Raw genomic sequence first — 12,695 nt, forward strand, 5'->3', positions numbered from 1 at the left:
AACTCAATGATGTTAGTCGGAGGGGCAGAGGGTACCAGTATTTGGTGGACTGGGAGGGTTATGGACCTGAGGAGAGGTGTTGGGTTCTGGCACGGGATATCCTGGATCATGCCCTTATTGATCGCTTTCACCAGCAGTGAGGTAATTTGGCTGGGGATGCCAGAAGGCATTTGCTGGTTCATTCTGTTGTTTGTTTTTCTCTCTCCCTCGTGTTTCACAGGTGGAGTCGGTCAGCGTAATCGGTGTTTCCATAGGAACGCGGATCGCTCCCGGGGAGGCATCGATTACGTGAATGGTTTTCTTACACGCTCCACCTGTCTTCCTCTGATTGCACTCCCTACTTTATCCCTTATGTTTTCCCTGTACGTTTGCTGGTTTATTGCTTATCGTCTCGTGCTAACCGTGTTCTCCTGTGTTAGTGTGGATTACCTGTTCTGTTGGTTGCCTTGTCTCAAGGTGTACTTGCCCTGGAGATCGCTGCTGCCCTGGTCAGAACTGCTCTGGATTATTGGAGGAGGATTCCTTCTGTGTTTGCCCACATGTCGGGAGAATCGCTCGCCTGGGCTTTGCTTCGCATCACACCTGCATGCTGTGGATTGTTCCAGACCTCTTCCGCACCCCAGTGGCTTCCTTATTATGCTCGTTTGAGCCATTTGTATTGTTTTCTTTTGTAATAAGGAAAAAATGCATTTTGACTGGAAATATAAAGTCCCAGCACTTTCAAAATCTGCGATTAATCACGATTTACTATGAAAAATTATCTGACTGACAGCACTAGTTCAAATATCTGTTTTTGCCTAATCAGGATCACACTTTTGAGATCTTAATCACTGTATTTACATCCTATATTACTTTCCATTTTGCTTTCACTTTGGGGTGTAATTATCAACATCAACATTAAATCCATATGGACATCAAACAGAGGAAACATATGTAAAATGATTACAGGCAGTAGATGGATCCAGCTGGAGCTGGTGAGTTATTTTTAGTGTCCATTAGGAGGGAATGTGTGTGCTCTGTAGATTTGTGTGCTATTGTTTGAAGAAGTCTCAAAACTCTCAGATGTGCCCTTATAAGGGTGCAAAGGGAGGAACGTATGGAATGCCATCCTCGAAAGTTCCCAAGCATTGGACTTGCTCCAAAACCTCACTGAGGCCAAGCTTAAAGAAAACACTCACAAATCGGTGAAGTAAATGACTTTACCTACTGACTATTGCAAAATAAGCAGAACATAAATCGTATTCACAGCTGCTTTACAGAGTGCATGTGGAAGTGACTATTCAGTCAGAATTTTTACATTCTTAGTGCCAGAAAGTCCACATCCATCTGTGTGACTGCCAAATATGATGTTGCACCTGCATAAACTTCACAATGGAATATCAGAAAGGTCATTTTTAAAGGTTCTTCAAAACTCAGGATTAATTAAGATCAACTTTAGGATCTCCCTGCTTTAGGTGGAACCACTGTTTATAAAGAGGACAATGTTGCTTAATACCTTTTGAGAAGACTTCACTGACTGAGTGTGTTCTGTTGCCTGCTGAACATATTTCAAACAAAATACTTCAATATCTCAGTAGAGTTTAGCTAAATCTAGTTTGTGGCCCCTTGAGTGTGTATCACATAACTAGTGCTTCATTAGCACCTGTTTAAACCTGTAAAACACAACTACCACACTCCAAAAACACCATCTCAGCAGAACTATACCATCTGTTCTGCTCTGTTTCTCTTATTACTCAAGTTTTCCTGCATATATACTTTTTTTTTTTTTACTGAAATGAAAACACAAGTGAATGAATACAAAAACTTAGTTCAGCACAGTTAACATTGAACTCAGATTACAAATAACCCTCTCCTACAACCACCAGACAGAGAATCCTGTGTTTATACCAGAGTACAAAAAACTGATCCATGATACTGAAAGTTTACTAAGACACTTGGCTGTGGACCAAATGTACACACTTCAACATTTTTACCTAAGACATTTGGCCCAGTGACGAATAAGGTTTTCATCTGACCAAAAATTAAAATAGGTTAAAACTGCACATCAATGTGGTTTTTGCTTTTACGAGGATGATATTGCCTTATTTCGAAAATCTTATTTTCAAACAATGTATTTTAATTGTTTAAATTGATAATCATGTGACAACACCAGTCAAAATGTCATATGGGATAACGTTAATGAATTTTCAAAATATTATCATATTAAAACTTTGTTAATCAATAATACTTAATGAATATATAAAGTGAGGCAGTAACCAATATTTAGAGCTCGGAAAATAAAACTTGCACAATTATTTTTTCTCATTATAATGTGTTTGCTTTAAACGTGACCCTACTTGTTAAAGTTCTTTACCCACATTTTAAAGCTGCAATGTGATTTAAGCTGCAAAATGTCTGACAATGTTTTACAATACTTGGCATCATACTATTATTTTTTTCTCAACTCCATAAAATGAAATTATGCGTTTTAAGGGAAGAAATCAGCGTTATCCCGCCTGACTGAAATTGTTACTCGGTATGAGTTTACACATGAATTATCATTTTTACACAACTTACACATAATTGATGTTCATAAATAATTCATTTTTATGTTATGCAAAGGGAGTTTTTGCATGGAAATTAATTAGGCTACGCTGTAAAGAAACCTTGCTGCTCTCTCTTTGTTTAACAGTGGCATCTAGAAAAATCATCTAAATGTGAAAACTGTACATATATTAACTGTTAATGATGAATAATTATATACATATTAAGCATCTAGGCAAATGAAAAACGTTATGAATGTGGTGCATTCTCTCATTCACGTTTAATCATAAAATAACTAATAACGCACTGTGTACGATGAAGTATGCTTAATTACGCTTTATTAACAAAGAAAAGTTATTTCATGTTTATTAAGGCTTTATTAATGTGTGTGTGTGGGGGGGTGGGGGGGCAATACGTCCACATTTTGAGCTTCAGTTAGCATATTAGCTTACCACAAACTGGGACTAGCTAACTAGCTAACTAGCTAGTCTGGTTGTTGAAGAGAATTTGGTATAGTTAAACTTACATATTTTGCAAAAGTTTTATTCTAGTCACTTCTGGCATATTTTATGCTGACAGGATTAACATTAAGCTTGGGCAGAGCAAGCAAGTAAGCAAACCTATGGAAAATTTGTCAGTAGGAAAGTATGCTACTCACTCACCTCAGGGGCCTGTTGCACCAGCTATACGTAAGTTCCAGCTTAGCCTAGTTGTGGCGGAAATGGGCACTAAGTCACAATTTACGCACTACTAAATATCTGAGCATTGCACCATTAAACTTAGGTAGGACGTGATGGAATTAAAAAGCAGACTGATATTTTATGACATCAATGAGCTCATGTTTTGGTTGACAAGCTTCAGTACTTTCGACATATCCTATATGATGATGTTGGCGTTTACACTCGTTTATATTTATAGGAGAAAAAATTATGTAAAAAACGTACTTCTTCAGCATGAAACCGATCTTACGGTGCACTTTCCTGTGTTCGCCGACCGATGTCAATTTTCAAAATATATGAAATATATATTAAAATGAATAAATATCTGTTGTATTAGTACTTATTCATTTATTTCCCCTTGTCATTTTAGTTATTAAATATTGTTATGTACATAGGCTGAATATACCACTAATTAAATCTACTTTTATTACATATCATATTTCAATGGGGATATAATTTATTACAGATTACAGTTACGTGAGGAAACAAGGTTTGAACATCAACTGTAACGAGATAAAACTGAAATGCATGGCTTTTTAATACTTCAGTGTAAAAATTTTAAGGCTTTTTATTGGATCAGTACAGGTAAACGTCATATTATGCGACTATGCATTACTTTACAGAGAGTTTACGAGCTACTAGTTAAGTCTTGCCTAAAAAACAGGTGGTGCAACCAAATTAAGCGCTGACTTAGTTACAAACGAACTAGTAGTTACACAAACTAGTAGTTACTAAGTCCTTAGTGTGAACTTTATGTCCTAACTTATGTGAAGACTTATGCACAGCTGGTGCAACCCTACCCAGTTGAATTTCCCACCACTGAAGAGAGAAAAAAACTGCATGGTGATGTCACTAGTGTGGATGGCCTTTTTTTAAAGGGGCGGATTCCCCAATATAACAGGTTGGACAATCATTTAATTTAATTATAATTTAATAATTAAATATTGTTATTAATATATAATTTGTTAGTATTTAACTAAACAATGTTCTTTAATGTGTTAATATCACAATAAGAATGGAAATTATACAAACAAAAGCTGAAAACTGTATAAAAATAATAGAATGTCAAACGTGTCATCCGTTGAGCTAACAGAAAAAAACTGTTATCCTATATGACAAAATTGTTATCTGGTATGACAAAACTCAGTTTGAACCTTAATCAGGTAGTTGTTTTGGCTACCTTTAGAAATCTGCAACCTTGACCTTCAACTTCCATGTAAATTCATATTAAATAAATACATTTGCATAAAATTTACATTACATATGTTTTTTTAGAATTATCCCAAATGACACAGGATTTTACTACCTAGTGTACCAGTGAGCAAAAGGGTAAATTAAACACATTTTAAAAGAGACTTACTAACCTTTCACCATTGTTTGGGGGTCCTTCAGGGTCTTCCTGATTGTGTAACATCCTGTCTGATAACGTGTCAAAATAAAATGCCCCATAAAATTGCTCCAGATTGCTTGTTATCCCAGATGACATTGACTGCCAGTTTTGGGACAGAATGCTCCAAAGCATTACAATCAACTGGGTGTCATATTTTTTTTTAATATTGGCAACACTCATACAATAATGCCTGTGACAAAGATTTGAGGTTTTATTTGATTTTTAACACTTTTTGTAGCTTTTATGCATTTCATCATGAGGTCCGGACAGATATCCGGTATGACATTGTGTGACTATAATGTCTAATAATTCTTAAACTTTGTAAAACCCTCGTTACATGTTCATATCATTTGATAAACAGAGATTAATAGATTCAATAAATGTGTTTTTTATAAACATTTTCCTTAGTTTGGACATCAAAACTGCACGTCATGTCATTGGTCCATCTCCAAACAGAAGTGCAAGTAAAATACGACATTTGGAGAAATAAACTTTTGCTCTGAAATAAAACTCTTGTCTTTTCTAAAACTGTTTTAATCTCCTCCTGGTGTATTTATAACGAAAAAGCTTTAATAAGTTGTCCTTTGAGGACTAAGTGTTCTGTAAATGTGCAGCACAACAAAATACTCCAAGGCAATGCAGAGGTCAGAAGTCATGCGACCCATCACCACCAGTACTTATGATGGTATTATTATAGGGCATTAGGATCCCTCTGTGGTCCATGTGTTTGCAGCAAAATGGGTGTTAATACATGGGACAAGGACGGCATGTCAAGCATGTTATCAAGGATCTTGGTGTTTGTGATGCATCTACAGTAAATCAGCCATTCAGTGTCCTCAGATCTGTAAACATTTCACACTATGATCAGACAGTTAGAGATAGAATGATAGAACACAGGTTCAAGTCTGCATTCCCTATCCATTCCCAATCTAAACTTTTACCAATAAATTATTCTTTTGGTCAAGTTTGAATTGAGTAAATGGACAGAATCGGTCAAATTGTTGGTAAAATTCACAGTGTTAAAGGAATATTCCGGGTTCAATACAAATTAAGCTCAATCGACAGCGTTTGTGGCATAATGTTGATTACCACAAACAATAATTTTGAATTGCCCCTCCTTTTCTTTATCAGTAATTATCTAAAAATCAGTATTGATTTATGAGTTGTAGTGTATTATGAATTCACATTACTATGAATTGCAGTGTGTATGTCTTCATAATCATCACCTCTGTGCTCAGCTCTCTCTGAATCAGTCTTTTCGTCTCCCGCTCGCAGTAGTCGAGCATGGCCTCTCTGTTGTATCCTCGAGACGGGACTTTTTCTGTCTGGTTCCGCTGACGGAGTCCCACCGGTACATTCGGATCCGGATCGATGTACAGGAGCTCTCGCTCGAGCTCCTCCACCTCCTCCGGTGAGAGCGTCGCGAGCAGCACGTCCGTGTCCGAGTCATCGCTCCCCTGCCACTCCAAGTGCGAGAAGTCATGTTTCCCGGACATTTTTGGGAATATGTAATGTTTCTTAGCCAAGTATTGTAATGTGAAAATGTCGCTCTTGTACTTGGAGAACAATTGTTTCTTTGCAGATAGAGGCGAATTGCACTCTTGTAAGTCTATGCGTAAAAAGGTGATTCAGGCGACCAAGACTTATAAGACTTTGTAGCAATTACAGACATTTGAATAGTAATGCTATTACACTTCTGATGTTTTACTGTTAAAATATCTGTCGTTGCTACTGATGTAAATGTTTGCCCTGGCTCTGTAAGTTTTAGACCTATGATGTCTCCATATAGGGCTTTGGGTTAAAGGGGATGGTTCACCCAAAAATATAAATTCTCTCACCATTTACTCACCCTCCTGCCATCCCAGATGTGTATAACTTTCTTTCTTCAACAGAACACAAACGAAGATTTTTAGAAGAATATTTCAGCTCTGTAAATTCTTACAAAGCAAGTGAATGGGTACCAACATTTTGAAGCTCCAAAAAGCACATAAAGGCAGCATAAAAGTAATCCAAAAGATTTGTGGGTCAACTATCCCTTTAAGGCCAACTTCCACACTTGTCATCTTGAAAGGTGACTTGCACTACTTTCACCCTCGGTTATGAAGCCCTATTCCAGAGCAGGAATCAAAGGAATATGGTGCGAATTACTGCATGCATTTGTGTATAGCTAAACCAGGATAAAGAATTAAGTGTGTGAATCATGGAACAAGATATTCCAGGATTAGGCTACATTAACCATAAACTTAATCCATAACACCATGAACTTAAATGAATAGCTGTTGTACTATTCTAGTAGAAATTTGGTATGATAGCAATACTTGCATTGTTTTCTCCCTTGGATTGCTTGTATTATAATCATTTAGTCAGTCATTTTAGTTAAATGAAAAAATGCAAAACCAATGTCAAAGGAATAGTTCACCCAAAATTGAAAATTCTCATCATGTAATCACTCTCATGCCATCCCAGATGTGTATGACTTTCTTCTGCTGAACACAAAGATTTTTAGAAGAATATCTCAGCTCTGTAGGTCCTCACAATGCAAGTGAATGGTGAACAAATCTTTGAAGCTCCAAAAAGCACATAAAAGTAATCCATACAACTCCAGTGGTTAAATTGATGTCTTGAGAAACGATATTATTTGTGTGGATGAGAAACAGATCAACATTTAAGTCCTTTTTCACTGAACATCTTGACATTAGCTGTCTCTAAGCACAATCATGATTTCAAGCTTGATTACACTTCCTAGTGCTTGACGCATGCGCAGAGCACTAGATGGCGCTATAGGATGTGTAAACAAGCTTGAAATCATGATCACCTAGGAGACCGCTGATGTCAAGGTTTATAGTGAAAAAGCAGTCATATTTTGGTCTGTTATCACTCAAAACTGATTGGATTGCTATAGAAGACATTGATTAAACTACTAGAGTCCAACAATATGGAGTACTTTTATGCAGCCTTTATGTGCTTTTTGGAGCTTTAAACTTTTGGTCACCATTTACTTGCATTGCATGGACCTACAGAGCTGAGATATTTTTCTACAAATCTTTGTTTATGTTCTTCAAAAGAAAAAGTCATACACATCTGGGATATTATGAGGGTGAGTAAATATTGAGAGAATTTTTATTTTTGGGTGAACTATTCTTTTAAAAAGGACCTTGAAGTGTGATAGTGCCACATAAAAACATTAAAATCCTGGTAAAAAAAAAAAGAAAAAAACTGGTAGCAGAGTAGTTCAAAATCAGTTCAAGGTTTGTACCTGCAAAGCTTTTCTGCCTGAGAAAGATTTGATTGATGCCTGAGAGTCTGTGCGTAATAGAGAAATAATGAGCACTGATAAAAGCATTTTACTTGTGATCAATAAATCAGGAAGGAAAGTGACCATTTCTGATATTAGAACAGAGTTTTATTTCACACTATAAATTGGGACATTTTTTAACAAGCTATTCAAACTTCAAATCCTAGTAATGTAACTCCATTGTTTTTTGCGTATGCAAGATTTCACTCACTCTCATATCCACACTGCATGTGCTCATAGCTTTGACTGCTCGCTTGCTTAACAGGGTCACAGCATTACAATGTGATACAATTTCCGCCAATCAGAGAGAAGTTAAATTTTCATAATATGAATATTATAAATATTGTTTAAATTAACATATTCTATTCCATTCTATTCTTGATATTAAATTAGAAGAACTGTTTGTTTGCATTTCAAAGCTGTGGTGTATCTTGGAATGTTCAGTAATCTGTTTTTATAAAGTTTATGCATTCTACCACAACCCTTATAGCTTATAGCTATATAACTGATTAATGAAAAGAAATGGTAGAAAAGGAAAAGTGGGGATGCCATGTGAGGATCGGATGTGTGAACGGCGAGCTCTGCACACTTTGCTGGTGAGATTCGATACACTGTTCCATAACTGTTCTAGGAGGACAATATGTCAAAGAATTCAAAATCCTTGGGCTCTGGAGACATTAAAAGACACTTCCGTGCTCAAGCTGACACCCCCGATCAGGCCGCGAGCCAGGGAGCTGATTTGGTCAGAGAGATGCGGGAAATGCGGCGAGAGATGTTTAACATGTCGGCAAGGTCATTGCTGACTTGGAGGATCTTGCTGTGATACGTCAATCGATCACTGCCATGGAGGCGAAATTCACTGATATGGTTACAAGAGTGGGGGATGTTGAGAAACGGATCGATTATTTGGAGTCATCAGAGAGTGAATTATCTGTTAATCCGCTAGCAACCAAGGTGGATTTGGAGCGTGTCTGGGAGAAGTTGGAGGACATGGAAAACCGTAGCCGGTGGAATAACGTCCGTATCATCAGAATTCCTGAGGGCGAAGAAGGACAGGATATGGTGAAATTCCTAGATGGGCTCTTTCCGAGTCTGCTCAACACAGCAGGCCATAAGATGGAAATCGAGCGAGCTCACAAGGTTACGGTTCGGCGATCTGTGGCAGGAGACAGGCCCCAATCAATTCTGGCCAAATTTCTGAGATCATCCGATAAAGATCTTGTGTTACCCGAGGAGTAAGGAAGGCTTTTTTGGAAAAACCACAGCATTTTCTTGTTCCCAGACTTTGCAAACTCGACAAGAGAGAAACGTGATAGATTCAAGGAATGCAAGAAACTTTTACATCAACGAAAGGTCGCTTTTGCACTGATATTCCCAGCCAAATTGAGAATAGATGATAAGCATGGCCGTAAAACTTTCACATGCCCACAGCAAGCAATGTCCTTCATAAAGTAAATGGAGTGAGTAAGTCACCTTGTGGTTCTCACGTTGCAGCCAAGTGGACTGGCTCACTGAACATTTGCTTGACTGTTTGAAGATTCTGCGTGCTCTTTTTGTGCTGGTTTCACCTAGTGGCTGGAGTTTATTTTGTAGAGCAACACACCTTCGGGACAGTTTTGTGGATGAATCTACACGCTCATTGTGCTTAGTCTGCCTATCGGCTGGAGTTTATTTTATTTTGTGGAGAATTTCTGGCTAAGTCATTGAGTTTTTGCTAGCACTCATGTTGCAGCCGAATGGACTGGCTCACTGAACATTCGTTTGACTGTCTGAAGAATCTGTGTGCTCTTTTTGTGCTGGTTCCGCCTAGCGGCTGGAGTTTGTTTTGTAGAATAATACACATTCAGTACAATTTTATGGATGAAGCTATACGCTCTTTGTGTTTATTCTGCCTATTGGCTGGAGTTTGTTTTATAGATTATCTTTTGCTGTGTAATTCTGTCTCACAAACTTTGGATAGAAACACTAGACTTGAGCAATCCGACGGCAAAGTTGTCACGGGGGTTCTCGTAGGCGTGCACGGACTGTTTTTGTTTGGAGGGATGGACGCCAGTTGGCGCTGTCGTGTATGGTGTTAAATGCACACGTTTTTCTTTTTTTCTGTTTTAGGGGATGTTTGGGGTTTGACTGCTGCACTAATGTTGGAATGTGGTCTTTATAATCCTGTTTTTGACACACAATCTATTTTTTCTTATATGTCAAAATGTCAGATGTTAATATGAGTGGATTGTCTCTCTCCACGTGGAATGTGAATGGGTTTTGGCACCCCATACAAAGAAGGAAGGTTATTTCTCTTCTTAAGCATAAGAAATATGATATAGTGTTTCTTCAAGAAATGCAGCTTTCCCTGCAGGAAGCTGAACATTTTGGAAAGATATGGGGTGGGCATTTTTTTATAGTGCTGGCTCGAGTAAGAGCAGGGGAGTCATTACACTGATAAGTAAACATCTACAATTCAAATGTCTCAAACAGAGTAAAGATTGTTTTAGCTGAAATTCAAGGACAAAATCTTATTTTGACAAATATTTATGCACCTAACATTGATGATCAAGGCTTTTTTATAGATCTTGAAGGGATGTTGCAAGCCCTTTTGTATCCCTTTTGCAAAATCCTGAATTCCAACAAATGCTAAAGGCAGTAATAAATGTCTATATGGAGACCAACTGGTCCTCAGTATCCTTTGTGGGCGTGGCTTGGGAGTCACTTGAGGCAGTTCTTAGGGGCCGGATCATACAGTATGCCTCATTCACCAAAAAATCCAAAGCACAAGAACTCGTGGAATTGGAAGGGAATATTAAAAGTGTTGATGCAGAGCTGAAGCACCGAATGTCGTCTAATGGCCTCAGAAAATTGGCCCAATTGAAATACAGATATAATATTATTTTGTCGCGGAAGGAGGAGTTTTGGCTATTGGCTATTTGGCAAGACAGTCATACTTTGAATCGGGGGACAAAGCAGGGAAGCATCTGGCTAGATATATATAACAGAGAGAGTCTTTTTCTACCATTCCCTCAGTGAAATCTGCTGGTGGTGAAATATTTACCTCGGCCATTGATATTAATAATGCTTTTAAAGAATTCTATCTTGATCTCTATAGTTCCACGTCTTCGTCCATTGATGAAGATATTAGGAACTTTGTGGAACCATTAGAACTTCCTAAACTGAAGATTGAGCAAACAAATTCTCTTGATTCTGAGATAACCTTGGAGTAGCTTGATGAGGTAATTAATTGGAGGGATTGGCTCCACTTTTGTTAGAAGTTTATACAGAATCATTAAAGAATGGAAAACTTCCCCCAACCATGATGCAAGCCCGGATCAGTCTGATTCTTAAAAAGGACAAAGATCCAAGCGAGTGTAAAAGTTACCGTCCAATTTCCCTGATCCAGCTAGATGTTAAAATTTTGGCAAAAATTCTGGCTAACCGATTAAGTAAAGTTATGACATCTCTTATACATATAGATCAGGTGGGGTTTATTCAGGGCCGTAGCTCTTCTGATAACATTAGGCGTCTCATTAATATCATGTGGTCAGTGGCAAATGATCATACTCCGGTCGCTGCCATCTCGCTTGATGCTGAAAAAGCGTTTGATATGGTAGATTTTGGAAATGTATGGGTTCGGAAACACTTTTATTGGATGGAATAAGTTACTTTATAGACACCCTGTAGCAGCGGTACAAACAAATGGATTAATTTCAGATTATTTTACTCTGGATAGGGGCAGTCGGCAGGGTTGCCCTCTTTCCCCATTATTGTTCTGTCTTGCCCTGGAAACATTAGCAGCCGCGATAAGAAGGGAAGATGATTTTCCAGGGGTGATGGCGGGAGGTATGGCGCATAAGCTTTTACTTTATGCAGATGATATTTTATTATTCATCTCCAACCCCACTAGATCTATGCCTTGCCTTCACAGAATTATCAGTTCCTTTTCTAAATTTTCGGGATACAGAGTCAATTGGTCTAAATCCGAAGCTTTAGCTCTAACAGCATACTGCCCAGTAATGGCTTTCCAGCCGGGCGTCTTCCAGTGGCCCAAACAGGGCATTAAGTGTTTGGGCATTTTATTTTCAGCAAATTTGTCTGATTTAGTTAGAGTTAATTTTGACCCCTTAATAAAAAGGTTTTCGGGCGATGTGGGCAGGTGGGCTTCGTAACATTTATCTATGATTGGGAAGGTTAATGTTATTAAAATGAATTATATTCCAAAATTCAACTATCTACTACAGTCTCTCCCCATTGAAGTTCCCCTCTTTTATTTTAAACAATTTGATAGTATTGCTAAATCCTTTATTTGGAATGGTAAGTGTCTCAGATTACATTTCAGTAAATTAGGCCGATTGACAAAGGTGACTTAGGCCTACCCAAGATTTGGTTTTATTATTATGCATTCGGTCTTAGACATTTGGCTCATTGGTCACTTCCACCTGAGAGAGTCCCCCCGCCCCCTGGTTTTGTATTGAACAGGAAGTGCTTGCCCCTATTTTGCCATTGCAAAGCCTTTCTATCAAAAGTTAAGTTACACCCCGTTATCTCGCATTTGCACTCGGTATGGACAAAAGTGTCCAGAGTGTTTAATTCTGACATTTATTTAAATGTTGCTTCGAGCATATGGCTGAACCCAACATTATGTATTAACAAGTCCCCTTTCTGCTGGACAGAGTGGATTGTGAGGGAGGTTAATATGCTCAGTGACCTATATGAGAGTGGAGTGTTGAGATCCTTTGAAATTATGGTTCAACATTTTGGGATTCCCCGCTCTCAATTTGTT

General features: G+C 38.0%; 2 protein-coding genes across 4 annotated transcripts in view; both read right to left on the minus strand.

Moving 5' to 3' along the window:
• LOC127415298 (leiomodin-1-like) overlaps nt 1-12,695 on the minus strand; it is a 62,622-nt gene that overhangs the window by 13,916 nt on the left and 36,011 nt on the right. Inside the window, exon 1 of one of the 3 annotated variants that reach the window (XR_007892927.1) lies at nt 430-2,863. The exons of the other annotated variants lie outside the window; for them this stretch is intronic. The gene's annotated coding sequence lies outside the window, so the exon portion shown is untranslated. Of the gene's footprint in view, nt 1-429; nt 2,864-12,695 lie in introns of those variants that run through there. 3 annotated transcript variants of the gene reach the window in all.
• LOC127415309 (leiomodin-1-like) lies at nt 5,146-6,144 on the minus strand. The gene is made up of 2 exons (XM_051654020.1): nt 5,859-6,144; nt 5,146-5,474 (listed from the first exon to the last, which is right to left on the minus strand). Exons 1-2 carry the CDS (start codon nt 6,126-6,128, stop codon nt 5,469-5,471), a joined length of 276 nt encoding a protein of 91 aa, XP_051509980.1. The 5' UTR covers nt 6,129-6,144; the 3' UTR covers nt 5,146-5,468.

The sequence above is a fragment of the Myxocyprinus asiaticus genome, chromosome 24 (assembly GCF_019703515.2).
Source record: "Myxocyprinus asiaticus isolate MX2 ecotype Aquarium Trade chromosome 24, UBuf_Myxa_2, whole genome shotgun sequence".
NCBI classification, from domain to species: Eukaryota; Metazoa; Chordata; class Actinopteri; order Cypriniformes; family Catostomidae; genus Myxocyprinus; species Myxocyprinus asiaticus.

Excerpts from the sequence above, each read along its gene's own strand:
- LOC127415309 (XM_051654020.1), bottom strand. The coding sequence starts at position 6,128 with ATGTCCGGGAAACATGACTTCTCGCACTTGGAGTGGCAGGGGAGCGAT.